This window comes from Vicugna pacos, chromosome 8, assembly GCF_048564905.1.
Source record: "Vicugna pacos chromosome 8, VicPac4, whole genome shotgun sequence".
Lineage (NCBI taxonomy): Eukaryota > Metazoa > Chordata > Mammalia > Artiodactyla > Camelidae > Vicugna > Vicugna pacos.
The window spans coordinates 77,985,154-78,006,549 of record NC_132994.1 but is presented as its reverse complement, the minus strand read 5'-3'; the positions used below and the strand labels follow the sequence as shown (position 1 = coordinate 78,006,549).

The window sequence follows — 21,396 nt, the reverse complement described above, 5'->3', positions numbered from 1 at the left end:
AGCAGTGGCACTCGCGTTAATCACAAGAAGCTCTTCTGTTTCTTCTGTGGTCCACGTGGGAAGACCCAGTCCACAGGAAGATGTGCAGGAGGTCCTCACGGCTCTCAGGACCCAGCGGGTGAACAGCTGCTTCACAGCAAAAGGAAATCACTCACGCCCTTTCCCTCCGTGAACACACGCAGCCTTCACAGGGTGCGCGCCACGCTCAGCCCTGTTTGACAGAGCAGGGGACTGAAGGCCCCCAGGGTTCAGTAACCTGTCCAAAGCCCCACAGCCAGAGGGGCAGGGCCAGGGTCCAACTCCAGCCCAGGGCCCCCGCCTCACCTCCCGACACTAAACACCCTTAGAATGAAGCCAAAGGCAAAGGATGGTTCTGAAAGCGTACTTTATTTCCATCTAAGAAAAATGATTAAATTCAAAGTTCAGAATATAAAAGATTATCCCATAAACTTAGGATCGTAACTGCTCCTTAAACAATGATGACACCCACTTGAGCTGGTCTTGTGGCTCCCAAGTTTCCGTTTTCAGTTTCATGCAGTTTAAATAAGGAAGACACCTCGCAAAATGTCCTCATGCGGGTTCACAGAGCACTTTACAGGCCGGTGTTGGGGGATTCGGGGCCAGGGAGACTTTTGTTTTGCAACCCAAAGCTAGAGCTGAGACAGCATTGCGACTCGCCCCTCAGCTCTGGGGCCGTCGCCCCGATGCTCTGTGGAGCCGGTGGGTGCCTGCTCGCTCAGGGATGCCCAGGTCCAGCTCTGAGGGGGCGGTCGGCTCCCACGCGGGCCAGTTCTGGTGTTCACAGGTCCCCACCCGTCCCTCTCAAGCCCTACTCAGATGACTTCCAGGAGCACGAGGGGACGCAGGGGACCACGGGCACTTGTCCCTGGCGGCCAAGACCAACACCCAGCACAGCTTATCCTGGCTGTGCCTCCTCTGAGGAGGCTGCTCAGAGTTTGCTCAGGGCCTAGTTTTACCTCCCAGCGACCCCCGGGGACCACGGTAGGATGGGCAGGGGCCGGGCGTCCAAGTGAAAGCAGGCTGACAAGCGCGTTTAGCTGGCTTGGTCAGGTCATGATTAAATTTGCTTTTCTGAATGACAGGCCGCTTTACGCTGCCTCCGGATGCAGAATTAATTCTGGAGCATTTTACTGCGTGAATAATCTGCGCCCAAGGCACAACTCAAACAGAAGCCTGAAATGGAAAAGCCAGCACCAACTCTTCTACAAACAGTTTGAAAAATACTCTTCTCTTCCAGGGAGCTCCCTGTAAAGACTGCATAGTGGTTGGCCAGCTCACGGGGGGAGGGAGAGCTCGGGAAAAGCGGAACAAAACAAGTCAACACGGAACCCCAAGAAGCAGACAAACCCATGTGCGTGTGAACTGTGTGATGAGAACGGCTGTAGATCCCAAACCTCTCCGGAATCAACGCTTCCAGCACCCGTTCAGCAATGCTGTCGGGACAGTTGATTCCGAAGCAAACCTGGCAGGACCCCTAGTTGGGGGGGGGGCTCAGGGCTGGAGCCGGGGCCCCTGAGGCTAAGGTTTCTGCTACGTTAACACGTGTCGGATGAAGAAATTAAGCTTGAATCCATTTCAAATACATCTCCACCAACTACAGATTTTGAAGGTCACAGAAGGACACATACATTGTATGTGGTTAATTTTCTGAAGCCAGCCCTTCCGTTTTCACAGATGAAAGCAGTCTGTTTAAATATCTCATTTCTACAAAGTGAATTTACAGTTAAAGTACAAAGTGCAAATACTATGTGTTTTGTTTTTGGTTTTTAATTGCTTTTTGGTGAGGGAGTCTCCCACGTGTTGAGGGACCGCCATGGATGCTCCAGCCACTTATCCTTGCTTTCTTGGCTGAAAAAAAGACACAAAAGAGATTGGTTAAGATGTTTGCATCACTCACCTCTGAAGACCAAGGCTCGCCTTCTAGGAATGAGGCAAGCCTCACTAGTAACAGCGATGGAAAAAGCAATATATTTAAAAAGATATGAAAAGAAAGAGCTTTATTTGGGGTGTAAGAATAAATTAAAACACCGGGAGGGGGATATAGCTCAGTGGTAGAGCACATGCTTAGCAAGCACGAGGTCCTGGGTTCAATCCCCAGTCCCTCCATTAAAATAAACAAACAAACAAACAATTAAACAAACCTAATTATCCCCCCAAATTAATTTTTAAAAATTAATAAAAAAGAATAAATTAAAAAACACTCTAGATACTTCTTAATTTCTAACACTTTTCTTCCACTCAATGATGAGGAAAAAATAGTTGAGAAAATTGGCATTTATTTCAAATACTGTTTAGTGGACTTAATATATTAAGCATCTGCAGAATCTCCAGTCACCACAGATTTATCCTACAAAAATCCTTTTAATAATCTAATTAATGCCTCAAATTTGATAAAGGCATTGTTGTTTTTTAATTATTTTCGTGTACAAATTTTGGGGTTCATTTTTCTGCACATACCCATTCCAACCAGTACGAACCAATCTATTTGAAATAATCACACGTTAACGCTTGGGAGGATCCCTGAGGAGTTTATGACTAGGAGGGATGGAGAGAAAGTGTATGCGCAGCCGTAGGTGACAAGTTCTGCTTTAATTAGCCATGGGTACCGACAAGTCATCGAGGCCGGTCAGAGCCATAGGGAGAAGGCGGCACTGACAGGTCACCTGTGTCACCACCGGCTCGACGGTCTGGTTCTCATCCCTCTGAACCACAGTGGGAACTGGAGAAGAGGTGCAGAGGCTCACTTTTTGATTAAATATCAACGCCGTCCGTCCCATCTGTGCTTCGTGTAACGTGTCTTGCCTTTGGTCGATCACACAGGGGAAGACTTAGGGGGCTGGTGCTCTGCTCGTCAAAGAAATCTTTATGGTCTTCAATTCCGTAGCCGGTGCCAGCGCAGCAGGACAGACTCCCAGGACCACAGTTCGCGGTCCCTGCAGTCAGTTTGTACATTCCAACACCGTGAAGAGCTGCCTTTTCCACAGAAAAAAGCTGAAGAGTGAGGCTCAGGCAGAGGCAGCACACATGTGCCAGTCACGGGCTTCATCTTATGAAAACAACCATTTGGGAGTCTTTGGAGCGCAGCCGGGGTAATTGCTTTCAGACCAGCCTTGTTCTAAAGTGCAAGTGATTTGCGGTAGGATTTAAAACGTTGAAACCATAAACACTCGTTAAACAAAGACGACGACCTGATCACACATCCTTCCTAACGAAACGGTGTTAAGTTACATCTAAGGTGTGTGAGCTGGAGGCCCCCACTTAACCCCACGGCAAGCACCAGGGCCTGCCTCGGGAGGCGTCTACCTGACGTCAAACAGGTGAAGACAAAATAAACAACAAACTGGCCAGCGGCTGGAAGGGGGGCGCGGCCCTGGCTCCGAGGGAGGGAGGAGTGGCTCCGCTCACGCTTGTCTTCTGGAAAATATTCTGGACTCTGGAGAGGCTGAGGCACGGGGTGCGGGGAGAGAGACCACGAGATCTCCCCAAGCCTCGCAGGCAGAGCCGCGGATGCAGAGACACAGAGGCACGCTGCCAAGCACGCACGGCGGGAACCGAACACCCCTTTGGCGCTGCCCCGGACTCGTCAGGATCGAGGTGAAGAGAACGCTCACCTCTCCCTGCAGTTCCCTCAACGAAACGTAAGACATAAGTCACACGTCCAAACTCTGAAGACTTGGTTTTTTTTAAAAAAATAATCCATGAAACAAGGAGACTCAGAAATTTTCCTAAAAATACTAAAAGAATTGAAATTTCAAGGAGTTAAAACAATTAGGGCAAAGTCTTTAAGGTGATGATCCAGCAAGTTGATGCTTCAGACAGAGCTTGCACGGCGGGCATTTGGGCGTCACAGGCGAGCCCACAGCGCGCTGCTTTCCATGGAAGGTGCTCACTGTCCAGATCTACAGAACCTCCATTTTTACCGCCCACGGTGAAACCAGCAGATTATTAAGGCTTAAGTGTGGACACACTCACCTGTCTATTAGAAGTGCTGTCAGCATTACCTCTAGGGGCTAGGAGGGGAAAAAAAAAGATGTTAAAAACCAGATATTCTTCATTTGATAAAAGGTTAACTGTAACTTTTCAGGAAGGAATACATCTCACTTTAGGGAAATGTCATCAGCTGGCAAACTTATTTATGCAAGAAAATATGTGTATCTGCTGACACTGAGCATAGACTGTAAACGTCACAAGTAAACAGTTCCCCGCAATTCAAACACTCCAGCCCAACTTTAGAAGACTATTCCATTTTACCAGAAGTTCCAAAGGCATGTCGTCTCTGGAGACCTCCTCCCCCGTGTTCCTCAGACCCTCCCAGAGAGAGAGGGTAGAGGCAGCGGGGAGTCAGGGAACCAACACCGGCTCTTTGAAATCTTTTGGTTTTATATATAAATCGCAAGACTCATTTAACTTGTTTGGCTGAAAATAATTGTTCCCAAATTCAACTTTGGTTCCGTCGGCACCTTCTTCAAGACCGGGACCTGGGACATCACTATGGAGACACCTTTTCTACCCCAAATTTCCACTGAAAATTCCAGCCCTCCCCACAGCCTGCCCCTTCCGTCTCCTCGGCAGGCATCACCGCTGCCCACGGAGTTTTTCTTATTTATCTCGCTTCTTGTCTCCACACTAAAACGTGACCTCTAGAAGGGCGTGGGTTTGGTCTGCTCTATTTCCTGTGGTTTTGCCATTGTTTAGAGTGGGGAGCACCTGATCAATATCTTCGGAATGAATCAGGATGGAGGGCAGCCTTCCTCGTCCCCAGTGCCTTGGTTAACCATTGATGTCTATCCTTTCGATTACAAAAGAGTAAAAAGCAAAACTACTCCATTTTCCAACCTCCTCTTCTCTTGCTATGCTGAAGCAAGCAGCAACAGCAGGGACACGGCTGTGTTAAGTAAATTGCAAAATATTAAATAAATGGTCACTGAATGGACTTTCTTTCAGCTGTAGGCTTGAATGGTTCAAGTACCCAGATAATTGCTGGTGTCATTCTTTACTCTGCCGGAAATGACTGCCTTACCGAGGAAGGAGGCTTTGGGGCCAGTGGTTTGAATTTAAAGAATATTAAGCTGATGTTTGAATCTGTTCTAAACCAGTTGGGTTGCCAACTAGTGCCCGATTTTTCTTGGTTTCTTTCGTGGTAAATATCAGTCTACCAGTCATTGGAGGTGGCTGCAGATAAAAGTTAAGTTTCAGAAACATGAACAATTTTAAGTGTGCAGAAAAAAGATCTTTGCTATATAGATGAAAAGAGTGTGCATTTCATTAATGACACTGAGTGGAATATTCCACTCAAGACACAGAAGGGAAAAGCTCCACTTAAATTACATGAAGGGCAGAATAACAACCTGGTCATTAATTACGAGGACACAGACTGTCCATCGTCAAACTGAACATGAAGCTGCGTCACATCCACAGAAGCACTTCTGGGTGAGAAAGAGCATGTGCGTCCCAGCTCCTGACAGAGTGCAGCACAGGGCGAGGACCAACGTCACCAGCATCAAATGACAGCAACTGTTTCCAGGTGACACGGCAAGTGGCCATTTGGCTGTAAGGCAGTATGCCCGGGAGAGATGTGGCCAGAATGGCAATTTGGCTGGAAAGGATAATCTGGTTGAAAATGAATACTTCCTAACTGCTGAGTTTCTGTGTAATGGTCATTTTGGAGAATCACAAGGGCATGACGTAATCCTCTGCAAATTTTTTTCTGAATCTTTCAAACATGTTTTTCTAGGCTCTACTGTTTCTCAATAGCTTTCAGTTTTTTTTCATTCTTGCATTTTTTTGGTAAGACTGAAAATCAGGATCAAGCTCCCAATAATAGGGCTTAGTTGCAAAACTCTAAATGCAAAAATCTTGCGTGATTGTTTAAAATAAGTGTGATTAATATACATATTAATATATATAGCATACATATCATGATGCCTTTTTGTACTGAAAGTCAGTGCACAGATATATGTATGTCTATATGCACAGAAATATATTTTGGAAAGCATAGATCTGGTCTGATATTGTCTCAGAATAAAAGGTCACATGTTATCTATGTTCTTTATCTAATTTCTAATATTTTTTAGAATAAAAGTGTACTGTTAAATAGTGAGCAAAAGCAATGGAAACAAACTGAAAAAAAAACAAAACTGTAACAGCTTAGATACTCAGAATGTTCCAACTTATCCCCTCCTGCAACTTTAGGTTTTTTGGACTTTTCACTATTTCAAATCACATAAGGTAGGAAAAAAAAATGATAATAATTAAAAAAAAACTTACAGAAATTCTGCAAGGAAAAAAAAGGGGGGGTTTCAGAATCAGCTAATTTTGGATCCAAATCCCCAAAGCTCTTCTTTGCCCAAACTGCCACTTATACCAAATTAGCTTATTGGCGGGGGCGGGGTCACATGCTGTCTTCCTGGCTACTGGGGAGACCGTCAAGCTCAGGCACGCCAGTTTACTCGGAGGGACGTGAGGAAGGCCACGCGAGATTCCGCGGTACCCGAGACCCTGCGGATGAACGGCGACACCCGGAAGGGGCTGTCCTCCGTGCCCCTGCCCCTCCTCCGGGAGCAGCCCTGCCCACCCTCTCCGCGTCCCCCGCAGGGCAGGACAGACGCCGCGGGCCCTCTCAGCGGGAGGACGCGGCTGCATCCCCTCGGCCCCTCTGCTCCCGCCTCTCGCGGCCCGTCCGTCCCGGGCGACGAGGAGGTGCGAAGCCGCCCCCGGGCGCGGAGGGCAGCAGCAGCGCCCCTGCAGCCCCGGGTGGCCCCGCAGAGGCGGCGCCCCGTCCGCGGGCACGCGGCACGCGGCCGGCCCCGGGGGCCGGCGGGCCGACCTCTGCGCACGGAGCCGGCGGCAGCGGTGCATCCTCGCGGCCTCCTCCCGCCGCTGGTCGGGACCCACGGGGTCCGCCGGGGCCGGTCCCCGCCCCGTCTCAGCCAGTCGAGGCCCCGCTGTGCAGGACGGGCCCGCAGGCTCGCGGCGAGACGCCCCCGGGGAGCTGGGGCTCAGCCGGCCCAGGAAGGGGTCCAGTCGGCGGCCGGTTCCCGCTCCCGGCCCCCGCTCCCGGCCCCTCCCTCGGCCCCCTGGCCGGCGGGCGCGGCTCGGCGTGGCCCTGCCCGGCGGCGCCGGGAACAGCAAGCCGCCCTCTCCCGGCCCCGGCCCGGCCGGCCGGCCGGCCTGGCCTCGGCTCGCGCGCGCGTCTGCTCTGTCGGCGAGGAAACGAGGGAGCCCGAGGTGCCGGAGGCCCCGGACGCACTGCGGCCCAGCGGTGGTGTTTACAGGGACGGGCTCCGGGGTAGTTTTGGCTACAGCCAAGGGTGGGTATCTGGGTACGCGACCCGGAGGTGCTGGCCGCGCTTCAGCTCCCGAGGCCTCGTGCGGAGGGGACACGTGACATCTGCCGTGTCGTTCCGGCGGCAGAGCAAGGCCGTCAGCATTCCCAGAAGACCAGCCTCTGTTCTTGCTTCCTCTGTTGAGCCTGCATTTAACTTGCTCATTAAAACCACAAAACTGGACTCTTTCAGAAACTTAGACTGGTTTCCATAATGGAAGAAGGGCCACTGTGGCCCCAGACAGTGCCAGGAGGTGCGGGGGGGACATGGCACCAACTGGGCAACAGCAGAGACGAGTCACCGGTGGGTGTCAGCCCCCTCCCTGGAGAACCATCAGACCCACGGGGCGGGGAGGCCACCGTTGCCCCACCTCCAGCTCCCCGGCCACTGGCTCCCCCTGGGCTCCCCGTGATCCCCTGTGCCTCTGAGACGCCTGACTGCAGGGGTTTCTGTCTAAAACTGCAATAGGTCACTTGTCTCCTGGGACCCCACGGGGGCCCAAAGTGAATAAAAACACAGGACAAGTGAGGACGACTGTCCAGGCCCAGGAACCACAGGCAGTGTCAGATGGCAGCAGAAAGCCACCCTGAGCCCCCAGTAAGGGGACGCTGGGGGGGAGGTGGGCGCCTGGCTGGGTGGTCAGGCTTCCACCCCAAGGACCACGGGGGGCTGCAGGGGCAGCCAGGGCCGGCGGAGGCAGCAGGGCAGACTGTGAGCCCAGCGGGCGCCGGCTTCCTGTGGCCTGGCCCGTGTGCCTGGGCAACCATCCAGGGCAGTCCTGTTCACGGCGGGGAGTGGCCGTGTTCACACGGGGAGTGGCCGGAGGGCTTTGAACCCCACACCATGCCTGCAAAGGAGAATGAGGATAACCTCACCCACCCCACCCCAAGCCTGGTTGGGAGAAAAGGGACTGTGGGACCATGGGGCAGGACTGTTACAGGGACGTGGGAGCCCGGTGCAGTTGGCTCGAGTGGCTAGCCCACAGCGAGGATGCACTGGCCCTTCATCCCCTGACCCCTTGCTCGGGGGGAGGCCACCCCTCCCTGCCCGCCACAGACACTCAGCAGCACGCCCTGCCACACACGCGTCCCCACGGTGAGGGGCTTCTGAGTCTGACCCCATCTGAGGGCAGCAAGGACCCGCGTGCAGGGCGAAGGCGGAGAATCGCTCCCCCGCTGGAAGCGTCCTCATCCTCTCCCCAGGTAAGCTGTGTGAGCACGCGGATTTCTGCCATTGCCCCCCAGTCCAGACACTTCCAGGGTAACAGGAAGGGCAGTTAGTCTCAGAGACCCTACATGGAGGTCTTCAAAAGAATACTCGGCCCCTCCAGGTTAACGTCTCACAGAGAAATCTCAGGCGTCCTTTCACAATCACACAGACCCAGCCTGGAAGCCGATTCAGTGGAGTTATGTTGAGTTTGATGACAAGTGCTGGGGGACACAAGCAAATAAAAGACGTGGTGGCTGCCTTCAGGAGGCCCACGGTCTGGGTCAGCCACCAGGGTGCCACGTCCCAGCCGAGCCGCAGACACAGGGAGGTGGGAGACCACCAGCTCCTGCTGCTCCAGCACCCACCTCCAGACTTGTTTTATCTTCCAAAGGGGTGACGAGTTTGGTAACAGAATAATAGTCATGAACCAGAGTCGATGGCCGAGGCCTCTGCACACCCCGCCGGCACCATGCGGTGGGAGCCAGGAGTGAGTCCGCACGCGTGCAGCCAGCAGGCAGGTGGCCGTGCACGTGGCCCTGAGCGCGCCGGCTCCCCGAGGTCGTGGGCCCCGCTGCGACACAGCCCACACTCGGCCCCACCCCCAGAATAACTGGCTGGCTTGGGTGCGGATTATCTAGCTGCTTGTGAACTGGGCTGAATGTTTGGTAGGGGTCCCTGCACGGGGCCCCCGGGTCACTCCCCCAGCTCCCAGGTTTCTACTGCGGCGTGGGAAGGTGGACGCTTGGGAAGGGCGGCCACCCCGACGGAACAGTGAGGCTGGTCCCAGACATCACTCAGGTCCCGGCTTCCCGGCCCGGCGTCCTTCTGACCCTCACGGAAGGTCTGCGTGTTTCTACAGACAGGTGACCGCGGTTTAAAGACACCTCAGCCTGTAAGGACAACCCCGACACTTCAACGGCCGACAGACAGCAGCAGGGACAGACGCGAGAGAGAGCAAAGCGAGGAAGAGGAGCCTTACCGGGACGCCGCTTTGCGGGGGTCCGTCCTTCTTCCCTCGCCACACCCAGACAGCCCATCAGCTCTGGCAGGGAGACGGATCTGTCGTCGTTCACGTCGCAGAACTCCACAAACTTCTTCACGCACTTCTTGGGTTTGGATTTTTTCCGAAGGAACCTCTTGAAGGGCTTAATCTCTTTCTTGCCGATGTCCCCGCTGGCATTTTTATCAAGCAGTCTGAAGTACCAGTGGACCACTCTCTCCTCTAGCGTGTGGCTGGGGTCCGGTTCGGAGAGCCTGGAAGAGCACACAGGTCGTCAGGAGCCTGGCCCCACGCCATCTCTCCCGGCCCTGGCCCTGGTCTGTGCAGCGAGGGCTCCCCGGGCTCCAACTTGCCCAAAGGAGGACCCTCTTCTCGCCCTTTCAGTCCTGATGCCTAAGGCTGTGTGGATTTGCCATGAAATGATTTTTAAAAGTAACTTAGAAAAAGATTTAGCAAAAAGGTTTCAAGTTGGTTTCAAAATTGCAGATGGTGCAGTGAACACGTGCATGTCCATGACGCGCTTGGCATTGGCAAGTCTTGAGGAAAAGCCCTGGGGAGGTAGACGGTCAGCTCATACACCCCACCTGCAAAGCTGGGACCCCGAGGTTCTCTCCTCTTTCCATTGTGACTCCTGGGCCACGGGTAAACTGACAGGTGCACACTAGCATACATCAAAGTGGTAACTAGTCGTCTTTCCTTGGATTAAAAAAAGAAAAGCTTGACACTTTGAGAGAAATAAAAGCTCTCCCAGAAGGCCTGGCTTTGAGGCAGGTCTTTGAAACTGTCCCCATCACCCCAATGTGCCTCCTCACTAAGAGGAAGACGTGGGCGGGGGCTCCCACACCCGTTAGCCCTCCCTCCTCGGCTGGCCGTCAGCCTCTGTGTCCCCGTGAGTGCAGAGCGGCTTACACACCGAAAGTCCACAGGCACCAGGGCTACTGGATGCTATGGAACATTTTTCGGATGTTCAGAGGAGCTTCTCAAATAACAATTCATTTACTGCTTTCAATTGTGCTTTTACAGATGAGAGCCATCTTTCTAAGTGTTTAAGACGTCAACTTGACACTGGGGTGATTTTTCTGGCTTGTTTTGTTGTTTGACTTGCATCCTGATTCATCAGCACTGCCTTGTTTTTCTTCTCTTGTCTTAACTCTTAAGCAGACACAGAGAGAGGACAGCTTTGAACTATGGAGACCAGAAGGCTTTAGATCACCTAGAACAGATGAGATGATCGAGGCCTGGGGTGGGAGGGGAGGAGGGCTGGTGCTCTGAGGAAGTAAAGACAGTAGGATTCTCCATCAGAAACTGTGCTCTAGGGGCGGGGAGCGTGTGCTTAGCATGTACGAGGTCCTGGTTCAGCTCCCAGAACTTCACTAAAAATAAATAAATAAACCTAATCCTCGCCCCCCCACCCCCCCGGCCAAAAAAAAAGGAAAAGAAAAAAATTAATGCTGGAGGTGCATTTTTAGAAAAAGAAAGAAAATGTGCTTTAAAATAAAGAGATTAATATTGCTGCTAATGGACAGGGGAGAGCCAAAGCTGGAAACGCCACGTCTGTTAAACACTGGGGGCTTCCCGCCCACGAGGGGCCCACGGAGATGGAAGAGCTTCGGGGGATTTGCAGTCCATCTGGGAGCCAAATGCAGAGGCTTGGACCCAGAGCTGCAGAATGCCGGCAGCACGTGGAGCAAGTGTCTAGGGTCAGAAGCTGGGTTTTGGGGTGGGAAGGGTATAGCTCAGTGGAAGAGCGTGTGTTTAGCAAGCACGAGGTCCTGGGTTCAATCCCCAGCACCTCCATTAAAAAACAAACAAACAAAAAAGATAAATAAGCCTAACTACCTCGGCCCCCCAAAAAGTTAGATTTTGAACTGTGTTAATGTAATGAATGCCACTGGACTGCAGATTTGAAAGTGGTTGAGATGGTACATTTTATATATATTTCACCTAAAGGAATTGAATTTTGAGAATCTTAAACTGAACATTTTTATCAATGTATTTAAAATCCCATCCATAGCTCTGAAGTATGATTCCAAAGTGGGAAGCCCTCTGGACTGGGGCTCTTCCTTCCCAGTCTCCTCCCGCCCACCACCCCCGCCCCGCCTGAGGGAACTGGGGGAGATCCCAGGGCCGGGGCCCTGTCCCGTGGCGCTGAGTCCTCCCTGGTCTGATCGCCTCAGGAGAAAACCTGCTAAAGGAGTCTCCTCCGGACACAAGCAGTGGCCTCCCGTGCGGGGAGGGGACTCCTCTTCCCCCAGGCCTGCCGGCGCCTTGAGGCCGAGCTCCCCGCCCTGGGGCTCGGCGCGCACCTGCCGGGGGAGGCGGGGTCGGAGACGGCGTGGACCATGTCCGTGGACAGCGCGTCCAGCACACTCGTCAGGAACTCATTCTTCTTGGCTCCGGGGCAGCCTGCGAAAAGCAAAGGGCGGGCAGCTGTTCGCACTTCCCAGAGCGCAGGGAGCAGCGGGCTCCCTGGGACCGGGAGGGGGGCTCCGCAGGGGCGGGCCCCGCACCCCGGCGCGCGGGGGACCCCAGGCTCCCCGTGCGGCCCGACGCCGAGCCCACCCGGCTCCAGGCTGCCAGGCGGCCCGGCTGAAGGCTGCGCACGGCCCTGCGACCGTGCGACTGCGACTGTGTGCGGAACACACCGTGGGAAGGAGGGCACCGCACTCCCCCCTCCGAGCTCCCTGGACACCCTGCCCCGCCGTCGCCCCTCAGGACGACATGGGGGAGGCAGGCAGCAGGCGGCCCCCCTGGACTCTGAGAGCAGGAGGAGCACCGGGCGCGGTCGGGCGGGTGCTGGGACGGCAGCCGGTCGGTCAGAGGCCAGCGTGTCTACGCAGTGACAGAGCCCTGGTTTTCATGCATTTCCTCCTGACACTGGAGTTTTCGTTTTCATCACTCACGCACACGATAGTTGCCTATAGCAGGAATCCACTAAGTCCAGGTCCCACTTGGTCACACGCACATGTGAGAAAGCAGCTGCGCGCCCCTGTGGGTGGGGGAACGCTGGAGGTGGAGAGTGAAACCAGAGCTGTGCACCGCCTCGCCCCTTGAACAGAAATGGGAAAGCCGATTCTGATCTATAGAGAAACCCCCAGGAGCACTGCGAGAACGCCACTTTTCAAGTAAAAGGTAATTATCTCCTTAACTCTTCCCTCGGGAAGAAACAGAAGACTTGAGGCTGCAGGTGTGCCCGGGATGATCGGCAGGAGCGGGGAACTTCCTGCAGCCCGCCCGTGGCAGCTCCAGGCAGGACCCCGCCCGGTCCCTGCCTTGCCACTGTCCGAGAGCGGCACGCTGACCGCGAAGAGGAAAAGGAACAGCGGGCAGGCCTGCAAGTGCCCCTGCTCCCGGCCCAGGAGGAGCACGGCGGCCGGGGCACTGTCCGCCAGCTGACTGCAGGAGACTGTCATAGCCCCTCAGCAGGGATGTCCCCGGGGGGCGCACAATCCACCCGCTCTTGTAACCCCAGGGCCTGTGAATTCCCACACGCCCTGGCATCCAGATGCCCAAGGAGGGACGTGGTGTAGATGCAGAAACACACAGGTGTCTAGGGAAGGACTGAGCTGATTAAGCACTGCTCAGGGCTGAACAGCTGAGTGTGACTTCAGCGGGGGTCTACCCAGGTTGCGTTTTGCTGTTAATCTAATCATATCCCCCAAATGAGGTAAAATAACACAAGATTTTTAATTAGAAAGGGATACATATTCATCGTGAAACCCAAGACTAACAGCATCTAAAAGCTTTAGAACATTTTAATGAAAAAAGTTACCGTAAAAATTTAATCTTCACCTAAAACAAGAAATATGAACTCAATCCTGCTGTCCTGGTTTGTTTTTCACTGCGGTGTAAATTACAGACTGAAACGCACCATCTTCCTGCTAAGGATCATATTTCACAGCTGAGAGGTACTTCAGCCCCAAAAAGGATCCTTCTCATGTTTATTGGCAAAGACACTGAACTCCATTTGAGTAAAGAAAAGGAAAAAGTGATTGAGGCCCAGAGAGACAGAAGGCGGCACCTCCAAGACCAGGTGACCTCCGTCCCACACTCTGCGGACACACAGACTTTGGTCTGAATAACCAGGAACCACACACCCCAAGTCAACTTGCTGATGAGTGCTGCGTTTTCTCCACAAGTGCTGGCTGGGCCCCAGAGGGAGGCGCTGGGATTCGGTGGTGAGCGCCCCTCCCAGACGCACCGGACCCCAGCTGGCAGGCCCACGTGCTCGCCTCCCTCGACGGGAAGGCAGAGATGCCGGGGGACCTCGAACTTTGAGAAGCATGCCTGCAAGTTTCAAGTACAACCACAAACGGAACAGGAACACCAGGGTCACTTCCAAACAAGTGCAGGAATGAAGGGGGATGGGGTGGCGTTCATTATGATGGCATTCCTGGAAAACAGTCCCCAGGCGTCCAGGGTCCGGGTGGGAATCGGAGGCCAGCGAGAGCCAGGACGGGGGTGGCGGAAGGACCCCAGCTCTGCTCACTGACTCTACTTCAGCTCCCAGGGCTGAGCACCTCTGGGGGTTGCTTTTCCCAATGGGAATGCGAGGTTCTGGGTCATGTTCATCCTGACACGATGTTTGGAAAAATGAGGAGAAATCAGAAAGAAGACTTAGGGAGCTCATTATTAAGAGGAGAGTTTTCATAATTGGAGAAATGACAGAAGGAAAGTGAAATCAAAATTCCTCCCTAGGAAATGCACGCGGCCTCTCAGGAGCGGCAGAGCTGGGGGTGAGAGGGACCCGCCCAGGCCACAGAGGGAGGCGCAGTCTCCCCCCAGCCACGCCCTCGGCTGGCGGACGCCGTGGGGCCCGGTGATGCCCGCAGACCATGCCTCGTGACCACACAGCCTCCCGCAGCCTGGGCTCACCTCAGCGAGTCGTCCAGCAGGACCCCGAGTGTCCACCTGACAGGACCCCAGGCTGACAAAGGCGCCGGCCTCCTCCCAGCACCCCACCCCCCGTCTGCCGGCACGGCCTCCTTCCCACACATCTTGTGTCCTTGAAACCATAGCCCGCAGGCTCCGTGACACAACACAGAGTCACTCTTTATTGAGGGGCAGCTCCACCTGCAAGCTTGTTCCCTGCCGGACGTAGAGCAGAGCTCGGGCCGGGGCAGGCTCCGCACAGGGACGGCCCCCACCCGGAACACCTGCCGCTTCCACCAAGACCGCGTAGAGAAATGTTTGCAGAGGGAGGAAACCGGGCTGTCCTTTTCAAAGCTAGCAGCTGTATCACTACCACAGTTGATTTACAAATCCGTGGCAACATAGAGCATACAGCTTGGCTTGAAGACACGCAGTTGATTTCATTCACCTGCAGAATCCGAGTCAAATACTGACACCCTGTTAGGTTCCCGTGCCGGGTTTGGCCCTCGGTAGGCAGGCGGCACGGCCCCGGCCTCGCGCGCTCGGCCCAGCTGCTCATCGGAGCAGGCTGGCCCTCGGCCCGGGCACAGGGCCTCCCGGGGGCCTGGGTCACAGCCGATGCCTTAGACTGGCTAGCGGGCGTCCTGCAGCGCCTAGGGAGCACCCTTGTGGTAAAACGCAAGCTTGTCAGCAGGAACGACTGACTGCAGCAGATCTGCTCGTCTGGTTCCTTCTTTTCCCTTTTTCTCTCAAACGCAGGTCGAAACCTTTTCAGGGCTGCTACCTCAACCACATCTCGCAGCTCTCCTCGGCATCTTAGCCAACACCCCCTTCCTCCGCGGCCCCTGGCACACTCCCCGTCAGAGGGAGGGCGGCCACTTCCTCATCAGGTATCGGGGAAGACATCAGACGATGACCGGTGTGGACCCATGTTAGCCAGCATCGACGCACAGCTGCGGCCTGAGCATCGCACCGGGAGAGGAGGGGGGTGCCGGGCAGGGAGACGGGAGGGGATCCCACTGGTCGACTGGGTGACGACGGGGGGAAAACTGCTGAGGGACGAGGCCACTAGTTAATCTAGCTCTAAAGCACCCACGGGGGGCGGCCTACAGTCTTCAACTGCCTGGCTCATTTCAGATGTATAGAAAACTAGCGTAGGTGAGACACATGTTAAAGCGAAACAGAAAATCAAACACCTTCCTCTGATTTTCTCACATCCCTCTGAGGGGTTTTGTGCGTGTGTGCACCTGCGCACTTAGTCACTCCACCATAATCATCTACTTCTCTGTTCATAGCTTTAACTCTCTAAATTTGGAAGTCAACCAATGGGGAACAAATTTCTCTAAATTTTGACCAGGTATGTGTCACATGTCTGTCAAAGAACTGTGGCATGGCATCTTAGGATTCCCTGTGAGGAGGCAGCAGAGGGGCGGTTGGATGGGGGAGGTAGGAAAGCAGGAGGTGACATTCAGGGGGTGAGACGCAGGAGGTGAGACTCGGGAGGTGACGTAGGACGGGGGATGCAGGCGTCCACTCTCCCATGGCCCAAGGCCGTGACTTCTGGGCTGAGCGGAAGCCTGGAAGGGCCGTACTTTTCCAGACTTGGTCAGAACTTTAGTGGAGGAACTGGACACCCAAAGGCCTGTGTAGTGTCTTTGGTGAAAAATATGAGAGAGAGGAACTTGGGTGGATTGAAAATTCTCCTTGCAGCCTGAAATCTCTGAGGATCAAAGTTTTATGGCAGCAAAGCCAGGATTTTAAACACACATATAAGACCAGGCCTTCTCCCAAAATTTTCAGAATTTATCAGAAATTTTCAGGGAAGGCTAGTTTGTGCTCTTTCCCCAGAGGAATATGAATACATTTTCCCCCAGAAACGAGACCCACCATTTGCTGCTTTCAAGGCTTGTGAGAAGCGGCCAGGAAGTTACAGCTGCTCCTCTAGAAACAGAAGGAGGGTGCTGATGACTGCGTCTTGCCGAAGGATGAAACGCACTCTTGCCTGAAGACTAACAGAACCTTACGGTCGATAACTCTATGCGAACCTCAGGCACCAGGATATTAAGCCCCTTAATTTCACGTACACTATTTCAAGCTACAAACAAGCAGCTAAGTGGTTTGCAATTTTTTTCTTAATCACCTTTACCTGAAAGTAAGTGTCAATCACAGGCTGCTCGTGCGCTTTGCTCTCTCCCCACGTGTTGCTGGGGCGCCTGGGACGGGGCCCAGGCGCAAACCACGTTCCTCCCGGACCCCGGATGTCACCTGGGTCCACACGTGCAGATAAAGCGGGTTAGTGCCCTGGTGGGAGGCCCTCCTCGTGCGGGCGAGGAGGCGAAGTGAGGCATCAAATAAAACCATTCGCGGGGCTGAGCGTTTACAGAAAAGGGAAATAAAACTGCAGCCATTCTCAGTCTTACCGCGTGAAGCACCACCATCCGGGGAGAAAAGAAGGCAAACATCCACAGCCGCCGAGCCGCCACTAAGCCGGGGCTGGGGAGGCCCCGCGAGGAGTGCGGGGTGGGGGGGCTGAGGGGAGCGTGCAGCGGGGGGCCCCCCAGGGGAGCACGCAGCAGGGGACTGCAGCCTAGGAGCTGGTGGCCACACCCTCCGCCCTTGGCACCCACACCCCTGAAACTGAGATGCCTGCTCCTGACCCTGCCACCTGCCAGCAAGCAGCGCAACCCCACCGCCACCCCCAGCCAGACACAGGGCTCCTTCCGAGTCCAAAAGCCCTCGATGAAATGTTGAGCCGTGTGCCGTCTCCCGAGCGCTGACTGTCCTCAGTCACGTCCAACACGCCCATCCCAGCTGGGGCCCGCGCTCCCCGCCTGGGGCCCGGGGCGCGCAGGGAGGTCCTCACACCTGGGGTTTGTGCGAAGTCCACTAACGTGCACCTTCCAGGCCCCACACTTCCACTCACACAGCCACATAGAAAGTGATATGCTTTCTCTCATATCACCTGGGGACTCGGGCCCCGGAGCCGCTTCCCTCGGGCGCGCGGTGAGCTGGGGCTGCGCGGGCCTCCCTCTGCTCTCCGCGTGGACGCGGGACGGCGGGGCCGCGGGGGGAGGACAGCGCCCAGGGGAGGGGCTCTGACCACCGCACACCGGTCCCCGGAAAGTCGCAGCCACCGTGCCCAAGGACTGTGCGTGTTCACATAAAACAACAGAAAGCTGGGTTCCTGCACCGGGTGTGGAAGCACCCCTCCTGGTTTTGGCCCCGCATGCTTGTTTATTCACTGCCCAGCCCCCCCCCCCAAGTGGACCAGCAGTGCAGGCTTGCGTTTCTGGGCATGTTCCTGGAATATTTCCTGAGACAATGGGCCACCTTCCTGCAGGACTAAACCAGGGCTGTCCCTGTAAGTGCCGACTACCAAGTGTTTCAGGTCTGTGAAAACAAAATAGCAACACTGTTCCCACCCCAGCCCCAGTGGTAACCGCCCCTCGGCCGCTGCGTGGGGGACACGGGCACATGCACTGCCCAGGCCCCTGCAGTGGAGGGGCCGCATCTGTGCCCTGACCGGTGGGATGTATCCCAGCGGGATGTCTGATGGACTCTCAGCTGTGTAGCGAGACACAGCCGGGTACAGGGACCCAGAGGTGCAGGGAGTTCTCCTCTGTCTCAAGAACTCGGTGTGAAAATCCCACAGCCCAGCGTCGGGGCCCAGCGCACACCCACTGCGCAGGCCTGGAGAACGGACTTGGTCCAGGTGCCCACACACAGCAAGGCTGCTTTCTCTCCTTTCCTCCCCTCAGGTGTAATTTAAGGAACGCTTTCCGTTGAAACAGAGAAATCTTTCTTTCCAAACTCCTGGTTCGTTCACTTTTACTTTCGACAGTTTGCTCGGACAGTCTCTTGTCAGTGCAATGAGGAATTCCAGAAAGAACACCGGCTTAACAACAAGATAGACGGCCCATATATTCAAACCACAGACCAGAAAAAACCCATTCGTCTCTGTCAAAAAAAATAAGCTTGCACTCCACGATGTGCTTGTAAATTATATTTTATAGCAGCCATGACCTTGGTTTGATTTCAAGTGAGGTTGGATTTTACTAAACTCTTAAAAGATGAAGAGTGAGCAAGCGTTTTCGGACCATCCCACAACGTCTAGGGGACCCTGACTTCTGCAGCTTCCTAGCGGCAGTCAGCATGCGACTCACGGCAGGTGCGCGGGCCCCGGGGTGGGTGTGGCGGGGGAGCTCCGGGCTTGGCCGCTCCGTCGAGTCAGCAGAGGCTCCCGGCTTGCCCGGCCTTCACCGTCTGTTTTCCTTCCTTGTTCATCCGGCTGGGTCAGACCCCCCCATCACCCACAAACGCTGCCGTGGAGATGGGGTGGAGACCCTTCCAAGAGTCATGAACCACAGAACTACACTTGGCCCACAATGAACCAGAGAAAACAGGAGGCGAGGGACACGGCCGCAATGCCCGGTGAGCCGCAGCCAACTTCACCCAAACGTGAGTCTGAGCCGGCTGGGGTTTTAATTACCCAAAGGCATGCAGTGCTCCCCCTGCAGAGCCCCAAACACAGAAACAAAGCGAAGGTGAGAGGCGGGGGGAGTCTGCACAAAGGCTGGGGCTGCCCCGCCCACGTTTCTGGGGAACTCCCCCACCAGCATCCCAGTGGAACAGGGACCTGGGCCACCTCTGAGCCTTTGCCATCTCATGATCTGGGGGGAAAGTTAAAACAGACACGAGGGGCAGGAGGCGGCAGTGACGCCACCTTCAAGGAAGTGCCCAGGTGCTTGCTAGGACGTCTACATCTTTGGAACAAGTCCCAGTTTTAATCAGTTTTCAATGCAAGGGTTCACGTAAGCCTTCCCAGATGACCAGCAAGAAAGAGCCGCCTCGGTGGCTTTCTCTTCCTTCCCTGTGGAAGGAAGCAGCTACAGTCTCGGCAGGACTGGGGGAAGTCGCCCAAGGCTGGGTCTCGCAGAAGTATTTTGGAAGTGACTCAAGCAACATGTTTTGACTTTTTTCCTCTACGTCTAGACCTGCCCTCACCCCGAGCCAAAAATGGTGCACTAAGCTGACAATTTGATGAATGAGACGAGAAACTGGGGCTGAATCTAAACAAAGAAGACTCTCTACACCGGAAATGTCAACCTTCTGAAACATTTCTTGGGCAGTGGAGCCAAGCCCTCAGGATCCCACGGTCCGCCAGGACCCGCTCCCAGGAAGCGCGTGTGAGCAACAGCCCACGGGAGCCATTGTCTCCTCTGCAGGAAAGAAGGTGCTTCCTCCGCACATCACTGCAACTGTCTGCCTATGTTTGGAACTATTCTCTTTGTCTGAGTTACAAACAGAATGATTCACAACAACGCAACACTGCGGACTGCAGGGCTGCTCGGACGTCGGAGACGGCAGCTCCTCCAGCCCTCCTCCGCGGGCTCCTCCTCCCGCCCCGCCGGCATCGCCTTCCTGACCGCATTTCTGCAAGGAGGTGGGGAGTGACCGGAGGGCAAGAGGTAGAAGCGGCCCCACCCTCAAGGAAACGCCGGCAGACTCTGGTCAGCCGACTCGGGAACTGGACTCACCCCAGTATTTGCTGGAATGTCCACATCTTAGGAAAAAGTCCCAGTTTTAATCAATTTTCAATGCAAGGGTTAAGGTTAGGGCCTCAGGGCCACATTGATTGTAACTTGGCCCCCCAGCCCCCGCCCCGAGAGAAACCCACCACTGTCGTCACCAGCTGAGCATCTCTGCAATAAAGCCTCCAGAGGACGAGGCCCAAGATGGCCGACATCCGCGCAGTGCGTAGGGTGTAAACACACCTCCCCCTGCAGGGACATCCCCAAGCTGTCAGGCTGCCTGGACATCTGGCAGTTATCCGTCTAGCGGCTTGACCTTCGGGAGTCAGCTGCAAACACTGACCTCCCGCTTCGGTTACAGGCCCTCTTTTAGAAACACATATTCTAAATAGCTCTACAATCTAAGCAAGTCGTTGCAAACTGGTGCAGCTACTATGGGGCTAGTATGGAGAGGCCTCAAAAAATTAACAGTAGAATTTCTGTATGATCCAGCAATCCCACTTTCTGGGCATTTATTCAAAGAACATGAAAACACTAATTTGAAAAGACACATGCAACACATTTACAACAGCCAAGATATGGAAGCAGCCTAAGTGTCAATCAGCAGATGACCAGATAAAGAAGCTGTGGTGTATTTATACAGTGGAATACTACTCAGCCATATAAAAGAATAAAATAATGCCATTTACACCAGTATGGATGGACTTGAAGGGTATTATGTTATGAGAAATAAATCAGAAAGAGAAAGTCAAATAGCATATGATTTCACTCATATGGAGAATCTAAAAAACAAATAAACAAAAGCCAAACAAAATAAATTAAAAAACAAAACAAAAACAAACACCTAGCTACACAGAAGTTACCAGTGGAGAAGGGAGGGAAGAGGGTGTTAAACAGGTAAAGGGAGTCCACTGTGTGGTGACAGATGGAAACTAAATCTTGGTGGTGAGCACACGGCAGTGTAGACAGAAATAAAATATAATGCAGTATGCATGAAACTTATATAATGTTATACACCAATGGTAACTCAAAATATTTTTCTTTAATTAAAAAAATTAAATCATGATTCTTTTTGGTGAGGGCTAAGTATCCAAGATGTCCAGTACAGCCTGGGAGGAAGTGGCGGGGCTCTGAGACCCCCACTCACTGGGAGAACATCCCGTGGACGTGGCCGTCAGCCCATCTCAGTCAACGTGCACCATCACAGCCCCGAGCCTCGTGCTGAGCAAACCCACAGACACGACCTCAGCTCCGCCTCGGGGAGCCTGGGTGGTGGGGACTTTACCCCTTCCTTCTGATGAGCAGACAGAGACTCAAGGGACAGATTTCAGGACTCGCTGCTGGACAGTGGCTACACCGAGGCCCCCAGGTCCCCAACCTCTGACCAGACCGCACCCTCTTCATACAAAAACCCAGCCAAGCCCAGAATGGCGTGGCT

General features: G+C 54.2%; 1 protein-coding gene across 3 annotated transcripts in view; it reads right to left on the bottom strand.

Annotated features, from left to right (window-relative positions):
- Nucleotides 1-368: 368 nt before the first annotated feature.
- SMOC2 (SPARC related modular calcium binding 2) overlaps nucleotides 369-21,396 on the bottom strand; it is a 139,374-nt gene continuing 118,346 nt past the window's right edge. For all 3 annotated transcript variants that reach the window (XM_072966242.1, XM_072966243.1, XM_072966244.1), the window contains 4 exons: nucleotides 11,862-11,961; nucleotides 9,535-9,809; nucleotides 3,994-4,031; nucleotides 369-1,869 (listed from right to left, as the gene is read on the bottom strand). In XM_072966242.1, coding sequence (XP_072822343.1) covers nucleotides 1,852-1,869; nucleotides 3,994-4,031; nucleotides 9,535-9,809; nucleotides 11,862-11,961 — 431 coding nt within the window. In that variant the 3' untranslated portion in view covers nucleotides 369-1,851. The remainder of the gene's footprint in view (nucleotides 1,870-3,993; nucleotides 4,032-9,534; nucleotides 9,810-11,861; nucleotides 11,962-21,396) is intronic.